At 38.5% G+C, this 22,668-nt stretch overlaps 1 protein-coding gene across 1 annotated transcript in view; it reads right to left on the bottom strand.

Annotated features, from left to right (window-relative positions):
- Positions 1-22,668, bottom strand: part of PTGIS (prostaglandin I2 synthase) — a 58,065-nt gene that overhangs the window by 11,979 nt on the left and 23,418 nt on the right. Inside the window, exon 6 of the mRNA XM_036752342.1 lies at positions 17,171-17,352. Coding sequence (XP_036608237.1) covers positions 17,171-17,352 — 182 coding nt within the window. The remainder of the gene's footprint in view (positions 1-17,170; positions 17,353-22,668) is intronic.

The following is a 22,668-nucleotide window of genomic DNA, read 5'->3' as shown; positions in this document are numbered from 1 at the left end:
GGTCATGGCTGAGGTGTGGAGAGGAGTATTTGAGGCCACTCTTAAACTAAGGCACAAGCCAGAAGAGCAGTGACCACACTTGGCCTTGGATCACAGCGCACTGGAAAAACCAAAAAGTCAAAGATCCTCCACCTCCAGATAGAGCTCTGAAGACAACAGCAAAAAAGCTGAGACATTGTTCCCTACAGCCCAGGAGCAGAGCCTGACCATAATATAAAATTAATGACCAAGAAATAGGCTGTTAAAAATGAATAAATAACAGAAAAAAACCTGACCATAGATAGTTACCATGGTGATAGAGAAGATCAGGGTTCAAACTCAGTCAGAACAGTTACTTGCAAAGCTTCAAAGAAAATTGTAAAATGGTCACAAGCCCAAAAAGAATTTTTTGAAGAGTATCAAAAGGACTTTAGAAATAAAATAAGAGAGGTAGAGGAAAAATTGGGAAAAGAAATGAGTAATGTAAGAAAATTATGAAGAAAGAGTCAACTAGTTAGAAAAGAGGTCCAAAAACTTAATGAAGAAAATAATTCCTTAAAAATTAGAATTGGCAAGGGAAAGCTATTGACTTCATAAGACATCAAGAAATAACAAAACAAAACAAACCAGAAGAATAGAAAAATAGAAGAGAACATGAAATATCTCATTGGAAAAAACAGCTGACCTAGAGAACGCACTGAAGAGAAATAATATAAGAACTATTAGACTACCTGAAAGTCATTACAAAAAAAGTCTAGACATTATACTTAAAGAAATTATCAAGAGAAATTGCCCTGATATTTTAGATCTAGAGGGTAAAATTGAAATGGAAAAAATGCACTGATTACCACCTGAAAGAGATCCCAAAATGAAAACTCACAGGAATATCATAGCTAAGTTTCAAAGCTCCCAGGTCAAGAAGAAAATATTGCAAGTAGCTAGAAAGAAACAATTCAAATATTGTGGTGCTACCATCAGGACAACACAAGATTTAGCAGCTTCTAAATTAAAAGACTGAAGGGCATGCAATATAAGATATTTTAAGGAGCAAAGGACTTGGGTTTGCAACCAAGAATAACCTACCCAGCAAAGCTGAGTGTAATCATGCAAGGAAAAAAATAGCTATTTAATGAACTAAAGGACTTTTAGGCACTTTTGAGGAAAAGCCCAGAACTGAACAAAAATTTTGACTTTCAAATACAAGAATCAGGAGAAACATAAGAAGGCAAACATGACAGACTAACTCCATTACTAAGTTTAAACTGTTTACTATTTTATATGAAAAAATAATGTCTTTAACTCTTAAGGATATTATCATTATTGAGGTAGTTAGAAAGAGTACACATAGATAAAGGGCTTGGATTTGAGTTGATTATGATGAGATAATAATAAAAAATAAAATTTGGTAGAGAGAAATGAAATGGAGCAAATTATCTCATACAAAGAAGCATGAATGAAAGAGTTTTTATAGTGAAGAGGAGGATAGTGTGGAGGAAGGGTAGCATGGGAATCTTATACTCACCACAACTGTGTTGGAGAAGGAATAACATATATATCTAGTTGGGTATGAAAGTCTTCTTAACTTACAGAGAAATAGGACAATAAGGGAGGGACTCTTAGAAAGGTGTGCAGATAAGGGAAGCAGTGGTCAGAATCAGACAAGACATCTGAGGAGGAATGGAGGAGGGAGGGAGAGAGAGAGAAAGAAAAAGAGAATGAGGGAGAGAGAGAAAGAGAGAGAGAGAGAGAGAGAGAGAGAGAGAGAGAGAGAGAGAGAGAGAGAGAGAGAGAGAGAGAATGATAAACAGTGGGGGGAAATAGGATGGAGAATATACAACTAGTAGTAATAACTTTGAATGTGAATGGAATGAATTCACCCATAAAACAGAAACAGATAGAAGAATGTAACAAAAAACAGAACCTGACAGTATGTTGTTTCAAGAAACACACTTACAAATAAGACATACATAGAATAAAAATTAAGGGCTGGAGTAGAACTTATTATGCTTCACCTGACATAAAAAAAGCAGGAGTAGCTATCATGATCTCAGACAAAGTTAAAGCTGAAATAGATTTAATTAAAAGAGATAATCAGGGAAACTATATTATGTTAAAAAGTATCACAGACAATGAAGTAAATATCAATATGAACCACATATGCACCAAATGCTATAACATCCAAATTTATAAAGGAAAAGGTATATGCATTACAGATGGAAATGGATAACAAAATCATAATAGTGAGAGACTTCAACTTTCCCCTCTCAGAAGTAGATGAGTCTAATCAAAAAAAAAAAGTAAGAGGTCAAGGAGATGAATAGAATCTCAGATATGATAGCCATCTGGAGAGAATTCAATGGGAATAGAAAGAAAGAAATTTTTTTCTAAGTAATACTTGGCACCTTTACAAAAATTTCCTATATGTTAGGGAATATAAACCTTATACAGAAAAGCAGAAATATTAAATTCATCCTTTTCAGTTCATAACACAATAAAAATTACATTTATTAAAGGACCATAGAAACACAGATTAAAAATTAATTGGAAACTAAGTAACCTAATTTTTAAATCTAAAATGTTATAAGGCAGTTTTAAAAAATATTTTAATTTGTTTTATTTTAATTCATGAAACAAAACAAGTAATCCCAAAACATAGTAAAATAAAAAAGACGATTGCACTTGAAACTGCAAATCTATTATATACAACTTAATGTTAGAGATTGAATGAGTCAAAGAAGAAATCATACAAACAATAAATAATTTTATGAAAGAGAATGATAATAATGAGGCAACATGCCAAAACTTATGGGATGCAGAAAAAGCAGTAATCAGAGGAACATTTATATCTTTAAATGCTTACATTTAATAATAGAGATAATAGATAGAGATAATAGAGATAATAGAGAAAGAGAAGATCAATCAATTGGGTATGCAATTTAAAAAACTAAAAAAGAACACATTAAACCCCCCCAATTTAATAGCCAATTGGAAATCCTGACAATTAAGGTGAGATTAATTAAACTGAATATAAGAAAAACATTGAATTAATAAATAAAACTAGAAATTGGTTCGATGAAAAAACAATAAAAATAGACATCATGATTTTTTAAAAAGAGAAGAAAACCAAATAACTAGTATCAAAAATGAAAATGGTGAATGTACCATTAATGAAGGTGAAATTAAAGCAGTTATTAGGAGTTATTTTGCACAATTATATGCCAATAAAATAAACAATATAAGTGAAATGGAAGAATACTTACAAAATTATAAACTGCCCAGATAAACAGAAGAAATAGAATATCTAAATAAACCTATTTTAGAAAAAGAAATTGAACAGGCTATAAATAAACCTCCTAAGAAAAAAGCATCAGGGCCAGATGGATTTACAAGTGAATTCTACCAAACATTTAAAAACCAGCTAATTCCAATATTAAATAAATTGTTTGGAATAATAGGCAAAGAAGGAGTCCTACCAAACTCCTCTTATGAAACAAGTATGGTGTTGATACCTAAACCAGGAAGAGCAAAAACAGAAAAAGAAAATTACAGACCAATTTCACTAATGAACATTGATGCAAAAATTCTAAACAAGATACTAGCTAAAAGACCACGGCAATATATCACAAAGATTATAATTATGACCAAATGGGATTTACATCAAGAATACAAGGCTAGTTCAATATAAGAAAAACTATTAAGGTAACGGATTATATTAATAACAAAATCAAGAAAAATCATACGATCGTATCAATAGATGCAGGAAAAACATTTGACAAAACAGATCAACACTCATTCCTATTTAAAAAAAAATGCACTTGCAAGCATAGATATAAATGGATTTTTCCTTAAAATGATAAGTGTCTACCTAAAACCATCACCAAGCATTATCTGTAATGGGGATAAGTTAGAAGCCTTTCCAATAAGATCAGAAGTGAAGCAAGAATGTCCATTATCACCACTCTTATTCAATATTGAACTAGAAATGCAAGCAATAGCAATGAGAAGAAAAAGAAATGAAAGGAATCAGAATGGTTAATGAGGAAATAAAACTGTTTTGCGGACAAATATGATGGCATACTTGGAAAATTCTAGACTTTCAACAAAAAAATTAGTTGAAACAATTAAGAATTTTAGCAAAGTGACAGTATGTAAATTAAAGCCATATAAATCATCAGCATTTCCATATATTACCAACAAAGCTTGCAAGAAGAGATAGTAAGAGATATTTCATTTAAAATTGCCATAGACAATATAAAATACCTGAGGGTATGCCTGCAGAGAGAAACCTAGGGATTTCATGAACATAATCATAAAACACTTTTTATATGAATAAAGTTAGATTTAAATAACTGGAGAAATATTAATTGTTCATGAGTTGGCTGAGCCAATGTAATAAAAATGATAATTCTACCAAAACTAATTTACTTATTTAGTGTCACCCCAATTAAACTACCAAGTGTTTATTAAGCTAGAAAAATAATAACAAAATTCACTTGGATGAACAAAAGGTCAAGAACATAAAAGGAATTAATGGAAAAATGTAAACAAAGAAGGTCTAGTAGTTGTATTAGAAGGTGGTAATTGTCAAAGCTATGCTACTGGCTAAGAAACAGAATTGTGGATCAGTGGAATAGAGTTAAGTATACACAGTAGTAAATGACTATAGCAACCTTGTGTTTGATAAACACAAAGTATAAGCTTTTGGGAAAAGAATTCACTATTTGGTTAAAATTACTAGGAAAACTGGAAAGCAGTCTGGCAGACTTATACCATTTACAATTTAAGGTCAAAATGGATACGTGACCTAGACATAAGGGGAGATATCAAGTAAATTAGAAAAGCATGGAACATATTACCTATGGATAAGAGAAGAATTTATGAATAAATAAGAGATAGAGAGCATTATGGGATATAAAGTGGATAACTTTGATTACATCAAGTTAAAAAGATTTTATACAAATAAAACCAACATAGCCACAATTAGAAAGAAAGTAGAAAGTTGGAGGGAAAATATAGCCAGTTTCTCAGATAAGGGGCTAATATCTCAAATATATAGGGAACAGAGTCAAATTTATAAGAATATGAGCCATTCCCCAAATGATAAATGGTCAAAGGATATGAACAGGCAGTTTTTGGAAGAAGAAATCAAAGCTATATATAGTCATAAGAAAAATGCTCTAAATCATTATTGATTAGAGCAATGCAAGTTAAAACAACTTTGAGATACCACCACACACCTATCAGATTGGTTAAAATGATAGAAAGGGAAAATGACAAATGCTGGAGGGGCTGTGGAAAAATTGGGACACTAATACACTGTTGGTGGAGTTGTTATCTGATCCAACCATTTTAAAGAGCAATTTGGAATTATGCCCAAAGAGTTATCAAACTATACCCTTTGCCCCAGCAACACCAGTATTAGGTCTGTTTCCCAAAGTGACCAGGGAAAAAGAAAAAAAAAAACTTATATGTTCTAAAGTATTTATAGAAGCTCTCTTTGTGGTGGCAAAGAATTGGAAATGGAGGGGATGTCCATCAGCTGGGGAATGGCTGAATAAGTCGTGGTATATGATTGTGATGGAATATTACTGTGCTGTAAGAAATTACAGCTCAATGATCTTAGAAAAACATTGGGTGGGGGGAGGTGCAGCTAGGTGGCACAGTAATAGAGCACTGGCCCTGGAGTCAGGAGGACCTGAGTTCAAATCTGACCTCAGACACTTGACACTTACTAGCTGTGTGGCCTTGTGCAAGTCACTTAGCCCCAATTGCCTTGCCTTCCCACCTCCAAAAAGGGAAAAGAAAAACATGAAAAAACTTGCATGAAATAATGCCGAGTGAAATAAGCAGAACCAAGAGAGCATATTATTTGAAGAGTAACTTGAATGACTAAGCTCTTTTAAGTAACATGATCGTTCATATCAACCATGAAGGACTTATGAAGGAAAATGCTATCCACCTCCAGAGAAAGAACTGACATATGGAAATACGTATGGTTCCATATATACACATAAACATAAACAAGTAGAAAGAGAGAGAGAGATGTACGTAGATATGAAATGTTGGCCTTCTCTAGCATGGGGTTGGGAAGAAAGGAGAGAGAGAACTTGGAACCCAAAATATAATAAATAAATAAATAAATGAAACCTAAGAGAAATAGGCATTTAAAATTTTTCTTTTTTTTTTGGTGAATTTAATGTGAACGTTTCAATATATAAAGAACAACAACAAAAAAAAAGAATTTGGTATGACACCAATTAACTAAAAAGGACCTATAAAGGAAGACATTTTCTGCATCCAGAGAAAGAATTGATAAATATAAGTATGCACAGAATGATTTCACATATTATACATATGCACACACATACACACACACGCACACACACGCACACACACATATATATATTAGTGTCTAATGATGGCCATCTTTAAGGCTAGAGGGGGAAGGGAAAAAAGGAAACGAAAAAAGAAAGTTACGCAAATTTATTTTATATTTAAAAGGAACAGCAAGTTGTATATAATTTGCAGTTTCATGTGTAATATTTTTTTTTCTGTTCTACTATGTCGTGGAAAGGTTTGTTTTATTTCTTAAGTTCAGAATAAAATAAAAAGAACCCTAAAAAACAGTACAGACTCTTAAAAAAAAAAGGCAGTATAGTAGAGAGCCAACCTTGGAGTCAGGAACACTGGGTTCAAGTTCCATCTCCGACACACACTGCACAACCATAGCTTAATGAATGTCTCAGTGCTCTAGGCGACTCTGAGACTAGAAGCTGATGATGAAGGTGATGAGGGCCACAGAAGTGATGACCTGCCTTGTTAGAAGGAGTTTCCTTCCCTGGGAGTTCCTTATATCAATGACATCAGAAGTCCGGTCACCATCCTCTATTAAATTTAATATGTCTTTAGCAACAAAGTGGCTCTGTTCACCTACATCCCCTTCTGGATGTTCTTCGGCTCTTCTGTGTATTTATGAAATGATTCATGGATGTTATTTTCTTTACTTTTTTTTAAATACATCATTGTCAGGCTGTTTTGATCTACCTTGCTTTCCTTTCCACTAGTGAAAACTGTCAAGAATTCCTGGGAGCTAAAGGACTCCCAAATCCCCCTCCAAAGACATCTGTTACAGCCGCTCCTCAGCTCCCATTGAGACTGGTTTTCCTGAGCCTACCAAATATCCCTGACCAGCAGGCTGAGAGCATTTCTCAGGGCAACAGTGTGGTGAATTCCCCTGAGAGGTTTCTGGGAGGCCTGGCTTTCCAGAGCTAGGCAGCATCTATCACTGCAGCACCTGAATTATTGATGCCTTCCCAGAACTATGCTTCGAAGGACGTTAGAGGCAATGGGTGGTAGGAACAGAAACAGGACAATTGACAGGACCTTCATGCTCGAGGGAGGGGGTGGGGAAAGAGACACTGGGTAGGACAGCCATTGGCCAAATAGGGGCATTGGCCCCTAGCTCTTAAGCAGCTGATGGAAAGATTCTTGTCCCTGCTCCTCTGGTTGATTTCATCCAAGGAGAGCTAAGATAATAATTGAGAAAAGAGCTCTGGACTGATATTAATCATCTGTGTGACCATCTGTGGGCAAATTACTTCTTTTCTCTGGGCCTCAGTTTTGTCTTCTATATAATGGGCATGATAATAAATGTTACCAAAGTCTATAGGGGTGCTGTAAGAAGTAATTTAGATAACATTAGAGAACAGCAGTTTGGTATAGTAGAAAAAAAAAATAAAACACTGGACCAGAAAGCAGGAGAGCTAGGTTTGAATCTTGACTCAGAGTTAACCAGCTATGTTAGGAGGTTGAACAAGTCACGTCACTCAGAGACTTGGTTTCTTCACCTGTAAAATGGGGATAATGATACTTTCACTTCCCACTTCACAGGATTTTTTGGTGGGGAAAAAACTATGTATAAGTGAGTTTTGCTATTATAACATGTTTGAAATTGCTCAGCATAAAATGCTATTCAAATGTGAAAGGTGTTTATTGTTAATTAACAATTTTTTTTCCCTTCATTGGCACTTAGCATAGAGAAAAGAAGCCCCAGGGGGCACCATGAGAGTGGCCTTCCTAGATCTGAAGGGTTGTCAGGGGCTACAGGGATCTCTGTCTAACAACCAGAACTCTTCAACCTTAGAAAGGTCTGTCTCAGAACGGAGTGAGTTTGCCATCACTGGGAGTGTTCAAGCAGGGTCCGGATGTTCTGTAAGCGATGGCCATACAATGTCAAAACTGGAAGAGGACTTGGAACAATGAACGTTAGGGCTGGAAGTAAACTCGGAGCATAGAATTAGAGCTAGGAGTATTAAGGGAATAGAGAATGCCAAAGATAGGCCAGACTTCAGAATTAAGCAGGCTAGAACTGGAAAGGAGCTTGGAGATTACCTATTGGGGTTCTTTTTTTTTAATTGAGGCAATTGGTGTTAAGTGACTTGCCCAGGGTCACATAGCTAGTAAGTATTGGAGGGCACATTTGAACTCAGGTCCTTCTGACTTCAGACCCAGCACTTTATCCACCTTGCCACCTAGCAGACCCATTAGGGGATTCCTAACCTAGGGGAGGTGAACTTGTTGTATTAAAGTATTCTATATTTCCATTTTATATTTTGACTTTATTTGTATTTTAAAATAATATACTATATTTCCATATAATTGGTTTCCTTTGTAACCTATGTATTTTATTTTTTGCATTTAAAAATCTTCTGAGAAGGGATCCATAGGAATCTTTACCAGACTGCCCAATGGCAAATTATTTCCTATAGCTGAATTTTCTCAGCAACAACATAGGGATTAGCAAAATCCCTTTAAAAAAATACAACTTCAAAAGTTGCTACGGAGAAAGCACTTCATGACCCTTTAAAAAAAGGTTAAAAACCCCTGACTGAGTTCAACTTCTTCATTTTACAGAAGAGGAAACTGAGAATCAGAGTGACTCATCCAAAGTCACTGATCAAATGTCAGAATGGGACTGTGATCCCGGTCTCCTATGTGATCACATTTATTGAATCATCTTCTCTGGCAGGGAGAGATAGAGGGGATAGAGAAAGGACCAGAAAGGGAAGAAAGGACAATGAGACAACCTTCGAGATGCTACCGAGGGCCCACCCATCAGGAAGAGGAGGGAGGAAGGCCTGGTGACTGCCAGGCTTGGCCCAGACTCAGAAATTCCACTTGTACTGAGAGGAGGACAAAGCACCCTGGACAGTCCCCTGTCTGCCCACCTGCCCATGCTCCATCCCTACATCTTCTTCCTCTATGTGTCTGCATGCCCACTTCTGCATGGGCCCATGGAAGTGACGGAGAGCAGTGTTTCCCTGCAGCTCTGGATCTCACTGGCTAGCTTCCTCCTCCAACCTTGCCTACAGAGCCCTCTTTATCAGATAAGGATGAGCAATCAATAATTCACTGTCTAGTTAAGCTATTTATGATGTCATTTGATCACTCCAAATTTTCAAGCAAGGTGGTTGCTTTTTCATTAAAAAATCAGATATGGTGAAAAGCTAGTCACTCATTTGTTTCCAGGGAAAGATTTATAGTCATGAGCCATGGGAGGGAGAGGAGGAAAGAGAAAGGAGTAGAGCCCAAAATCTCACTCCACCCAGCTTGTGTATGTCCATGTGTACACCGGTGCCCATGTAAGGAAGGGTGTGACCTGGTGACGTTTACCTGGGGAGGTCATCTTTATCAAACCAGACTGATCACAGCCTAATCTTAAAACCTGTAGGCCCATTTCTCAGTTTAGTCCTTAGCTGAGGGGAAGTATACACAGGATACTGTTAATCACACAATAGGAGCTTAGTAAATGCTTTTTTCATTCATTCAGTAGTGGAAGCAGCCCTGATCTTGGAGTCAGGAGTCTTAGGTTCTGGACCACTCTGAAATCAGCAAGTGGCTTCTCCTTTAGGTTGTATAAGATGATCTCAAGATCTCTCCAGCATTGAGATTTGTCTCAGTTTCCTCATCTGTAAAATGCGGATAATAATAGCCCCTACCTCCCAGGGTTGTGTATCATTAATTAAGGTGGGACTTTCTTTTACTGTTTTCTCTTTTAGCACTTATTTAATCAAGTGTGCTTGAAGAGTCTGGCCTTTGTTTCTTGGATTGGATCAGGAGTCTCTGATGACCTACTTGCCTCAGGGGAAGGCCTGGTTCGCATGGGTTTGAGTCGCCAGAGGCTTTTAGGCCATGTGGGTTTGAGTCGAATGTTGTGACACCCTTTGACCCTGAACAGGATATATAAACCCACTGGCATTTTCCCTTGGGGCTCTCACTCACTGGAAGAGTGTTGGTGTGGAGACTCTGGGTAGCCGCTGTTAAGAGCCCCCCAGCTTTGAAGAAACCCAGATGTTTTGTTTGGGGGCTCTCACTCACCGGAAGAGTGGTGTGTGACTTGGAGAGACTATGGGCAGCCTTGAAGAGCCCCCCAGCTTTTAAACCCAGATGTTGGGACTTTGTTAAGCCCTGGTAACTATGAATTGAGATTTGAATCAGACAAAGTCTGTCTGCTGATGTTTGTAATTTGTTTGTATTTGCTCTGAAGTTCAGGGTGCTGGCTTCTTCCCCTGAATGAAGTGAGTGATATATGTTAACCCCTTAATGTTGCCTTCCTTAGTAAAGCAGATTTAAAGAATATGCTGGCAGCTCTTGTTGCTGGTCTCATTGGATCTCACACCCCACAGTAGCTGCTGGCCAAATTGTTATTACAGGTTGTTATGTGGATAAAATGAGATAATAATTGCAAAGCACTTTGCTGGCACGTGGTAAGTGCTATATAAATGTTAACTATCATCATCACTGTTATTATATGATTTACATTTTGTGAGCCCTCCAGCACTGACATTCTATATTCATAGGAGCAGAGGGTCCTAGATGTAGGGACTAGAAGGGATATCAATGGCTACCTGCTCCCACTGCCTAGAATCAAATATATTCAACAACCTTTCCAAGGTCAAAAAGGCAGTCTGGTTTTGAACCCAAACTGGTCATTTGAACAGATAAGGAGGCCCTCCCCGGGTAGATGTCACCAGGTCACGCCTTCTGAGTTCCCATCCAGCTCCACTGACCTATGTTCTCCAAAAAAAAAATAATGAGTTCAGGTGCTGGCTAGCCCCTCCCCCTATGGTTTCTTCAAACTCCTGGGGACATCCATCAAGGACTTGAGCTATGGAATATCAGATTTCTGAGGCAAGTGACATTAGGCTAAAGGCTAAAAACCATCTGGGAAGGAATGAGGAAAATGAAAGGCGATGGACGCAACAGAGGGAACGGGGCGTCTCTATTGGAGTTGTCATCGTTAATGGCACTAACTACAATGTATCGATCACCCAGACCTACTGTGGCTGCTAAGGGTTCTCGGTGCTCGATCTGCGGATTTCTGCCCAAGTGAGTGAAGATGGAGATGGAAATAGCCTCCCTCTTGGGTGCTCCTCAGGACTGCGGGACTGACTGGCTCTTCTATGTCATGGATTCAACTGCTGTGATCATGCTTGTCTCTCCCAACTTCCTAAGTCTATCATTGACTTTTAACCCATGGAAAAGGCTGGGGGTGGGGAGGGGTGCAGTAATTGAGCAAGGGAGGGTGGGTTAAAGGGAGGCAACACAATGGATAGAGTGCTGGAGTTGGAATCAGAGAGACCAGAGTTCAAATCCTGCCTTAGACACTCACTAGTTGTGTGACTCTAGGTAAGTCACTTAACTTCCTTTAGCTTCAGTTTACTCATCTATAAATGGGGATAACGACCTACATTCCACCGTTGTTGTGAGGATCAAATGAGTGAATATTTGTAAAGCCCTCTGCAAAACTTACAGATTATATAACTACTAGCTGTTATTTTTTACTGGGTATTCCTGGGCATCCCCACTCACCCAAGATCCTCCTAACCTCTCCCTGACCTCTGGAGTGGATTTACCATTAAATGTCTCCCCACCCCCAAGTCAGGAGCAATGCCCTTACCCGTATAGTTAGGATTCTTCATTTCCTAGGAAAACTCCCTGCCGCTGTAAGGGATTTATAAGAAACCCCTGGCAAGAGTAGAATTTTGCCTTATCATTAAACTCAGCTTCTATGATTGTTATGGCTGATGGTGACTCCCCTTTCTGTCTGTCCTGAATCCCTGACTTCCAGACTGGTCCACCCTCTGCCAACTAAGTCACCTATATTACTCTAGGAGAGGCGTATATGATTGTAGATTTAGAGTTGGAAGAGATCTTAGAAGTCAATGAGTCTAGTCGCTTCATTTTACCAAAAATCAAACAAACCAAGGTTGAGACAGATTTAAATGATTTGACCAGGGTCACAGAGCTAGTTAGTTGAGGCAGGATTTGAACTCAGGTCTTCCTAACACCAGGTCCAGCATGGTATCTGCTACATCATGCTATCTCTTGGGTAGTAGAAAGAACATAAGTCAGAAGTCCTGAGGTAGAATTCTGCCACTGGGGCTTTCCAACTATGCATCTTGACATGCTCCACCTCCCTGAGTCTTAGTTACTCTATCTGTGAAATGGAATAATAGCATTTGCCCTACTCATCTCAGAATTATTATGAGAGAAATTACTTGTAAACTTTGAAGTGCTGGAGAAATGTAAATTTCAATAGTCCAGTTTTTTGAAAAGAGTTATGATTTCATTGGAGGTGAGTACTCCCTTTGCTGATGCAGATAGTAATCATTCCACAGTTAAATGAATTGCTGTAGGGGAAAAAAACCCCAAATTCCCTAGTGGCCAACCCTTTGGTGATGAACCTCTCCCCACTAAGCTGGGCTGGTCCTGGGGTGACAGACCAATAGGCCTTTGCCAAGCCCAGACTTGAAGTCTCCCCAGCTTCAAAGGACCTGCCAGAGCTTGTGGTCTTTGGGCATGGTTGTTAGAGACCTTAGGTCATTTCTATGCCACAAGGAAGCATCAAAGGAGAATTCTAGAGGGGGAAAAACATTTGTTATAATTATTCTCATAGCATTATGACTGTATTTGGCTCACCTGGCCTTTCAAAGGAGGCCAAGTCATCTAGTGACAAGAACACTAGACTTGAAAGACCTGGTCAGGGGTGGGGAACCTGTGGCCTCAAGCCAAATGTGGCCCTCTAGCTCCTCAAGTGCAGCCCGTTGACTGAATCCAAACTTCACAGAACAAATCCCCTTAATAAAAGGATTTGTTCTGTGAAGTTCGGATTCAGTCAACGGGCTGTACTTGACGACCTAGAGGGCCAGCCATAAGTGGCCTCAAGGCCTCAGGTTATCCACCCCTGACTGGGTTAAAAGCTCAATCCTGCCACTCACTACCTCTGAGACCCTGGGAAAATGACTTAACCTTCCTAAAGCCTCACTTTCTTCATCTGTAAAATGGGGAGGTTGAACTCAGTGACCCTGAGTTCTACATCTTTCCAACTACATCTAAGCTCTGCATCTCTGATCCTATAAGCCATTTACCCTCTCTGCCTTTCAATTTCCTCCTCTATAAAATAAATGAATTGGGTACCTCCTGTCAACCAGACCAAACCTGTCTCTAACCTGTGGGTGGCCAGAGCCAAACAGAGCAAGCTAGAGACAGGAGAGTCAGGAATCAAACAGAAGTTTAATTTCAAAGTGAGGGGAATGGCTTCAAGCAGGGAGGGAAATTAGACACATGTGCTGGGCCCTGCCCTTAGTGGAGGTACCCGTGTTAGTGTGACTGAGCCTTGATTTATACATTCGTGGCTAGACAAAGTCAAATGGTGTAGTATAGCAGCAGTAGTGATCCACAACAGCAACATCGAGGCCAGGTTGTCTACTGACAAAAAAGTCCTTTCTTGGCAGGACTTCATGTCTGCTAATAGTGCCTGCCCGAGCTCAGGGACCATCAGTTCATCCAGAGGGTGAGCACAAAGGATTGTTGTTATGCCAAGCTGTAACCAGAATGGCCTTTGTTTTCTTTGAGTGACTCAATTTATCTCAGTGAGCTTTACTAGGTGCTAAGCCCCAGGCCCAAACCCCATTAGGTGTTAACCTAATCCATGTGGATGTGAACCTCCCAGGGTCCTAAGGGGAGGGACCAACTCAAGAACCAATCACAAGAGCCTGAGCTCTGGTGATTCAGATGAAGTTTGATGTCTGAAGCCCTATAAGAAGGGAGGACAGAGCCATTTGTGTGGGGCTTTGGGGATGGTGTTGATGAGGAGACTCTGGGCAGCTGTAGCTAAGGAGCCCTCCAGCTTGTAAACCCGGATGTTGACACTTTGTTGAACTCTGGTAACTATGTGTTGGGACTTGAATCAGACAAAGTCTGCTGATGTTTGTAATTTGTTTGCATTTTGTTTTGAAGTTCAGGGTGCTGGCTTTTTCCCCTGAACTAACTGAATGATATTTGAATGCTGAATTAAAAGTAAGCTTGTCAACCCCTTCACCTTGCTTTCCTTAATTAAGCAGATCGAAAGAACCTGTGCTGTTGGTAGCTTTCTGGGCGTTGGCTGTGGGTGAATCTTATACCCCCACAGAAGCTTCCAGTCAGATTGTTCAAACACAAGCTCAGGGCACAGCCTGCTTGCTGGGCCTTTACTCTGGAAAACAGGGGGTCTCCTAATATCTTGACACTCCTGGTGTCCTCACTCCACTTTCCTGCCTCCTTTTGGGTGTTGTCTTCCCCCATTAGATTATAAGCTCCTTGAGGGCAGGGATTATCTTTCTTTGTATTAATTATATTTCTGATGCTTAGCATAATGCCTGGTACATAGTAGATTTTTAATAAATGGTTTTTGGATTAGATTGAATTGGACTGGGTGATCTCTAAAGTCCTCCTGACTCCAAGTTCTATGAGCCTATGAATCTACCTGCCGCTCCCTGGGATCCTTTCATGAATGAGATCAAAGGAACAACAGACAGCAATCTGCTGAATTTTCACATTCTTTAGCACAGTCTTCTCTGGTAGGGATCTTTTAATAGACACAAGATGCTGAAGTCAGATGTTGAAATGGAACAACTTAAAGGGTGATTTGATTATTACATCAGGATTTCATCATTTCAACTTTGTAGGGTTGTAGATTTGAGGCATCCTGTTTCTGGCAGTCAATATGCAGCATACTTTTTCTTTAAATAAACTACCACTATTCTGTTTTAAAAATTTTCCATCCAAAAAGTATAACCTGACTAAATTTAATCTTCCTTCTTTCCTTCCTTTTCTTTTCCTTCCTTTTCTTTTCCTTCCTTCCTTCCTTCCCTCCTTCCTCCCTATCTCACTCAGGTTGTAAGTACCGAGGCCTGCTATCACTCTGATCAGCAAAAAAGCTTTGATTTGTTAAGTTTCTGGCCTGGGCAGCTTTGGCCCTCCTTAGGTAGCCTTGCACTCCTGGAGCCTCACCATATTTAGGTCAGACACAAGGTGCACACCTAATCAGTTTAGCCCAGGGTAATTCAGAACTATCCTGAGTTCAAGAGACCCCCCTAGATCAGCCCCCTCAGTTAGCAGGGATTATGAGCCTGGGCTACCACTGCCTATTTATTTCCTTGTTCGCCAAAAAATTTTTATTAAAACAAAAAACTTCACTATACCCAGGATATGGACAGATCATCTTGAAAGTATTCCTCTTAGAAGGAATGTTTTGTTTTTAACTTCTTGATATGGTTTCAGAATTTAATATTACCACAGCTACCTAAAAGTTCTTCTAAGTCCTTGTGGCTATAGTGGCTTTTTTGAATGAAGTTATTTTACTATCCTGTTCAAAGGACCATAATGATTTCTAAAAGAAAACTATATTAGACATTTCAGTGGTAGGATTATAGCCTGACTATAGCTACCCCTATAAAATACTAGCCTCAGAAAATAATCCAGAGATGATGAGCCCTTTGTAGAACAGGTAATTAGACCTTAATGGGAGATTTGATTACATCCACCAGGGATCCAATTAAACATAGTCCCTCTCTCTCCCACCCCCACTCACTGTCCCTCATTCTCCCACCCCCATTCACTTACAGCAAAACCTTGCCTCCTTGCCAGCCCCTACCTGCATTAAGTGTTAATGGTCACAGGAGAAATTTGAAAATATTCTACTCCATCAGGGAATAACCTATCCAGGGATGAAATGGAACACTCTTCTGCCTCTTCTGAGGAGAGGGGGAAGGAAAGGGGAGGGAGGCAGAAGGGGGAGAGGGAGAGAGGGAGAGAGGGAGGAGGGAAAGGAAATGGGAAGAGGCGGAGAGAGAGGGAAGGGGAAGGAATGGGGGAGGGGAGGGAGAGAGAGGGCTGGGCTCTGAGACAAGAGCATGAAGCATTCAAGAGCAGGAATCAGTTCTGGGCTCTATTTCCCCTCCGGGACTGAGCTACAGCCAGCAGCAGATCCGCCTCAAGCATCCTTAGAGGCCCCCCCCCGATACACGATTAGAAGTGGGGTCACAGCAGTAGTAATTCTCCCTACATCAGGGTTTGAGTAGGGGTCCACTTCTGTAGTTCTTAGATTCAAAGATTCTATAGATGGGTGGGCACTTAAAGACTGTCAATCTAGTGGTTCTCAAAGTGTGGTCTGCCTACACCTGGGAGTCTTTTAAGAGATCCTCGAGGTCAAAACTATTTTCATAATAATACGAAGACTATGTGTCTATTAAAATCCTTCTACCTTTTCAAACTACAAATCTGTATGAGAAATAACAACACGTATGCTGCCTGTCTCACCAGGTCAATATGAGGAAAGTAAAGTATATTATTGTTAATTCCAGTGGCTTTCTATTGCCTCTAGAATAAAATGTAAAGCTTTTAGAGCCTTAACCAATACAACCTAGCTTTCCGGCCCCACTGGACACTACCACCCTTCCTGAACTATGAAATCCAGCCAGAGAGGTCTTCTCCTTGTCCATCAATAAAGACACTCTTTCTCCCATTTGTCTTCAAATCAGCTCTCCCCCAGGCCTCCTTATCTCCCTCCATGGAGACACAGCCCAAGCACCAGCTTCTGCATGAATCCTTTCCTGATTCCACCCAACTGCTAGTGCCCTCCCTCCCAAACTACTCTCTATTTAGCTAGTTCACACACATTTATTTCATGTTTATGCTGTCTATATCTCTGTACTTTTCTCCCCCATATGAATGTAAGCTCATTAGAAGCAGGGATCATTTCATTCTTTGTACTCGTGCCCCCAGTGACTAGCACATTGCCCCGTCCGGAGAAGGCACCTAATAAATACTGACTAATTGTTGGTGTGTTTAGAAGTGAGTGCAAACTCACCTGAGTGGCCCAGAGTTGAAGCAACATGGCCCTAGCCTGCATCTCCTCCCCAGCTCCCAGTTCCTCCAGATATTGCTGGTAGCTGTCCAGCCAGGCACTTCTGTGGGCCCTGCCCACCAGGTTTTTCGGGGAAAGAAGCTTCCAAAGATGGGCTTTTACTCGAGAGGCTTCTTTCTTCTCCTCTGCAAGGAATACATCACAGAGAGTCAGGGCCCAGACCCAGCCCTTCTGGGTACACGGGGGAAGAAGACACTTGTAAGGATATTATGGGCTTTAGGACTTCCACTTTCCTGGTGAAGGCCACCCCTGTGTTAGAACACTTCCTTCATGGTACCTGGTTCTTTACAAAGAGCCAGCCCTGGGTCTGGCAAACCTACCCCAGGCTACATGCATCAGGAGACCCATGAGGCTGAGACCAGAGTCTAGGAAGAGAAAGAACTATGACAGTGGCTTCCAGATTGGGCTTCCTGTCCACAATCTCTGCCCTCTCCAATCCACCCTTTTGAAAGTCCTAGAACACATCTCTGACTATGTTGTTCCCCTGTTCAAGAGACTTGAATGCCTTTCTGCTCTACTGGAATAGAATACAAACTCCTTTGGCATTCAAACCTCTTCACAATTTGGGTTCACCTATCTTTCCAGATGATTTCCCATCACTCCCTCTCACACACTTAGTATTCCAGACAAACCAGCTTACTTGACTTGCTATTTTTCCAGACACAACATCTCATCTCTTGCCTCCTGACCAACAGAGACTCATGTTTGCAAGCAAGCAGCTAAAGGATGGCCCCACCCCACCTAATGACAACATCCAGAGAGAATCTGGTCCTGCCTCTTAGAGGTGGTATATAGATCTTTGTGAAGACCCTGACCAGCAGGGCAGTCACCAGGGAGGAGAGCCCTGTGACACGATTGAGGATGTAAAGGCCAAAATCCAAGACAAAGGGGGCATCCTTCCTGGTCAGCAGAGGCTCACGTTCAAAGGCCAGAGGCTGGAACATGGCCGAGCCCTAGCTGACCACAACATTTAGAAAGAATCCACCCTCCATCTGGTCCTGCCCCTTAGAGGTGTCTGTTAATTGTTGATTTAATTATGAAAGCATAAATTGCCAATTACAGCACTGTTTTGCATTTATAGCTTTTTAAAATCCTAATATTAAGTTTTGAGATTAGCAGGTTCAGGAACAGCTGAGTCAAATGCTAATAAAGGTTTTTGTTGCACATTGAAAAAAAAAAAGGAGAAAAAAAGGAACCCAGAGACTTGGTATCAAGTCCTCACACTGCCAGTAATTAACTATGTGACCTCAGGCAAGTTGCTTCACCTCTCCAAGCCTCAGTTTCCCCATTTGTCAAGATGATTGGAGGAGATGGTCTCAAACATTCAGGGGTATACTGGTAAATGTTTAAATCATTATTTATTTATTTAAGATTTTTAGTTTTCAGCATTAATTTTCACAAGAGTTTGAATTACAAATTTTCTCCCCATTTCTACCCTCCCCGCCCACTCCAAGATGGCATACTGGTAAATGTTTAACAAATGGCTCTCCTTAAAAAAATACAGAAGATTTAACAGGAATGTATGTGTAGAACACATATCAGATTGCATGCAGTCTTGGGGAGGGAGGTATTATGGTAATTAGGGTGGGACTTTTTTGTTTTCTCTTTTAGAATCAAGGGTCTTTGACCTGCTTAAGAAACAAGAAAGGCTAGTTCACATAGGTTTGAGTTGCATGGTTGTGATGTCCTTTGACCCTGAGATAAGTATATAAACTCAGAGGTGAGAGTTTTGCCTTTGGGGGCACACTCATTGAAAGAGTGTTGGTTATGAGACTCTGGGTAAGCCGTTGAAGCAGCACCTGAGGGGGGGGCTGGATTTTGGTGCTTCTCTGTTTATATTGTCTTTGTAATTTCTGTTTGGATTTGCTCTGAAGTTCAGGGTGCTGGCTTTTCCCCCTGAACTAAGTGAATGTGATATGTATGTTTAATTAAAGTGAGATTGTTAACCCCTTAAGGTTGCTTTCCTTAGAAAAGCATATCAAAGAATCTGCGCTAGCAGCCCTCCTGTACGCTAGTGTTGTTGGTCTTACACAGCTACAGCAGCTGCTAGTAACACTGTTGTTACAGGAGGGGGAGAAAATTTAAAACTTATGGAAATGAATGCTGAAAACTAAAAATAAATAAGTTAAATATTAGGAAAAAAAGATATTGCCTCTTTGGAAAGAAAGTTATGGCTTGCTTTTTAAAAATATATACACAAGCTATTTTTAAGTTAAATCTGCATTATTTTGAATTTTTAATAATTTATTTGTTACATTTTGAGTTCTGAGTTGTCTCTCTCCCTCCCTCCCAACCCCACATTAGAGGCCAAAATTTTATACACATGTGTATGTGCTTTCTTGGTTCTGCTCATTTCATTCTGCATTATTTCATGCAAGTCTTTGCATGTTTTTCTAAAACTAACCTGCTTGTCATTTCTTACAGCACAGAAATATTCCATAAGAATCATTTACCACAACTTATTCAGTCATTCCCCAACTGATGGGCATCCCCTCCATTTCCAATTCTTTGCCATCACAAAAAGAGCTGCATAAATATTTTAGAACATAAATTTTTTTTTTCCTTTTTTCCTTGATCACCTTGGGAAACAGACCTAGCAGTGGTATTGTTGGGGCAAATGGTATACACAATTTTATAATTCTTTGGGCATAATTGCAAATTGTTCTCCAGAATGATTGGATCAGTTCACAATTACACCAAGAGTGTATTAGTGTTCCAGTTTTTCCACAGTCCCTCCAGCATTTGTCATTTTCTCTACCATTTCATCCAAGCTTATAGGTGTGAGATGATATTGCAGAGTTGTTTTAATTTGCATTTCTCTAATGAATAATGATTTAGAGTACTTTTTCATATGACTATATTTAGTGTAATTTCTTCTTCCAAAAACTGCCTGTTCATATCCTTTGACCATTTATCAATTGGAAAATGGCTCATATCCTTATAAGTTTCACTTACCTATAAATTTTACTTCTCTATATGTTTGGGATATAAAGCCTTTATCTGAGAAACTGTTTATAAGAAATTTTCTCCCCAATTTTCTACTTTCCTTCTAATTTTAGCTATACTGGTTTTATTTGTACAAAACCTTTTCAATTTAATGGAATCAAAATTATCAACTTTATATCCCATAATGCTTGTTTATTCATAAATTCTTCTCTTATCCATAAATCTGATAGGTAATATGGTTCATGCTCCTCTAATTTAGTTATGATATCTCCCCTTATGTTTAGGTCAGAGATCCATTTTGACCTTATCTTGGGAAATGGTGTAAAATATTGATCTATACCAATTTCTGCCAGACTGCTTTCTAGCTTTCCCAGCAATTTTTACCCAATAGTGAGTTCTTATCCCAAAAGTTTAGATCTTTGCATTTATCAAACACAAGGTTATTATAATCATTTACTACTGTGTATTGTATAACTACTCTATTCCACTGAGCCACCATTCTATTTCTTAGCTAATACCTGAGCCAGTATTACCTTATAATACAATTTAAGATCTGGTACTAGAGATCTCCTTCTTTTACATTGTTTAATTAATTCCTTTTATATTCTTCATCTTTTGTATTTCCAAATAAACTTTGTTATTATTTTTTCTAGCTCAATAAAATAAATTTTTGGTAGTTTAATTGGGATGGCACTGAATAAGTAAATTAGTTTAGGTAGAATTGTCATTCTTATTATATTGCCTCAACCCACCCATGAACAATTAATATTTCTTCGATTATTTAAATCTGACTTTATTTGTTTAAAGGGTGTAATCCCTGGGTTTGTTTTGGCAGGCATATACCCAGGTACTTTATATTGTCTATGTTATTGTAAATGAAATATCTCTTTACTCTCTCTTCTCGCAGGGCTTTGATGGTAACATATAGAAATGTTGGTATTTTATGTGGGTTTATTTTATATCTTGATACTTTGCTAAAATTCTTATTTGTTTTAACTATTTTTTTAGTTGAATCTGTAGGATTTTCCAAGTATTCCATCATATCATCTGCAAAAACAGTTTCATTTCCTCATTACCCATTCTGATTTCTTCCATTCCTTTTTCTTCTCTTATTGCTATTGCTAGCAGTTCTAATACAATATTAGATATAGTGGTGATAATGGGCATCTTTGCTTCACTTCTGATCTCATTGGAAAGGTGTCTAGCTTATCCCCAATACTGATAATACTTACTGGTGATTTTAGGTAGATGCTTCTTATCATTTTAAGGAAAAATCCATTTATACCTATGCTTTCAAGTGTTTTTAAAAGGAATGAACGTTCTGTCAAAACCTTTTTCTGCATCTATTGAAATAACCATATGATTTTGGTTGGTATTGTTATTGATATAATTAATTATATTAATAGCTTTTCTAGCTTTGTATTCCTGGTACAAATCCCACTTGATCAGAATGTATAATCTTTGTGATATTTTGCTGTGGTCTTTTAGTTAGTATTTTGTTTAGGATTTTTGCATTAATGTTCATTAGTAAAATTGATACATAATTTTCTTTTTCTGCTTTTGCTCTTCTTGTTTAGGTATCAGCACCATACTGGCTTCGTAAAAGGAGTTTGAAGGGGCTCCTTTTTGCCTATTATTCTAAATAATTTATTTAATATTAGAATTAGTTGATTTTTAAATGTTTGCTCAATTCACTTGTAGATCCATCTGGCCCTGATGCTTTTTTCTTAGAAGCTCATTTATAGCCTGTTCAATTTCTTTTTCTAAAATAGATTTATTTAGATATTCTATTTCTTCTTCTGTTAATTTGGGCAGTCTATAATTTTGTATATATTCTTCCATTCCACTTAGATTATGATTTTTTTGGCATATAATTGGGCAAAATAACTCTTAATAATTGCTTTAATTTTATCTTCAATAGTGTTATATTCATCCTTTACATTTTTGATACTAGTGATTTGATTTTCTTCTCTCTTATTAAAAATCATATTAACCATTGGTTTATCTATTTTAATTTTTTTCATAAAACTAGCTCCTGGTTTTATTTATTAATTAAATGGTTTTCTTACATTCAATTCTATTAATCTCACCTTTAATTTTCAAAATTTCCAATTTGGTGTTTAATTGGGGATTTTTAATTTGTTCTTTTTTCTAGTTTTTAAAATTGCATAACCAATTCATTGATCTGTTTTTTCTTTATTGTATTGATGTAAGCATTTAAAGATATAGATTTTCCTCTGATTACTGTTTTTTCCATATCCCATAAGTTTTGCATGTTGTCTCATTATTGTCACTCTCTTTCATAAAATTCTTTGCTTCTATGATTTGTTCTTTGACCCACTTTGACCCACCTTAAGTGTGTTATTTAGTATCCAATTAATTTTTAATCTGTGTTTCCATGATCCTTTAGTAAATATAATTTTATTGCATTATGATATAAAAAGGATGCAGCTAATATTTCTGGTTTTCTGCATTTAACTATAAGGTGTTTATTC

The sequence above is a fragment of the Trichosurus vulpecula genome, chromosome 3, assembly GCF_011100635.1.
Source record: "Trichosurus vulpecula isolate mTriVul1 chromosome 3, mTriVul1.pri, whole genome shotgun sequence".
Lineage (NCBI taxonomy): Eukaryota > Metazoa > Chordata > Mammalia > Diprotodontia > Phalangeridae > Trichosurus > Trichosurus vulpecula.
This window is presented reverse-complemented; position numbering and strand designations above follow the sequence as displayed.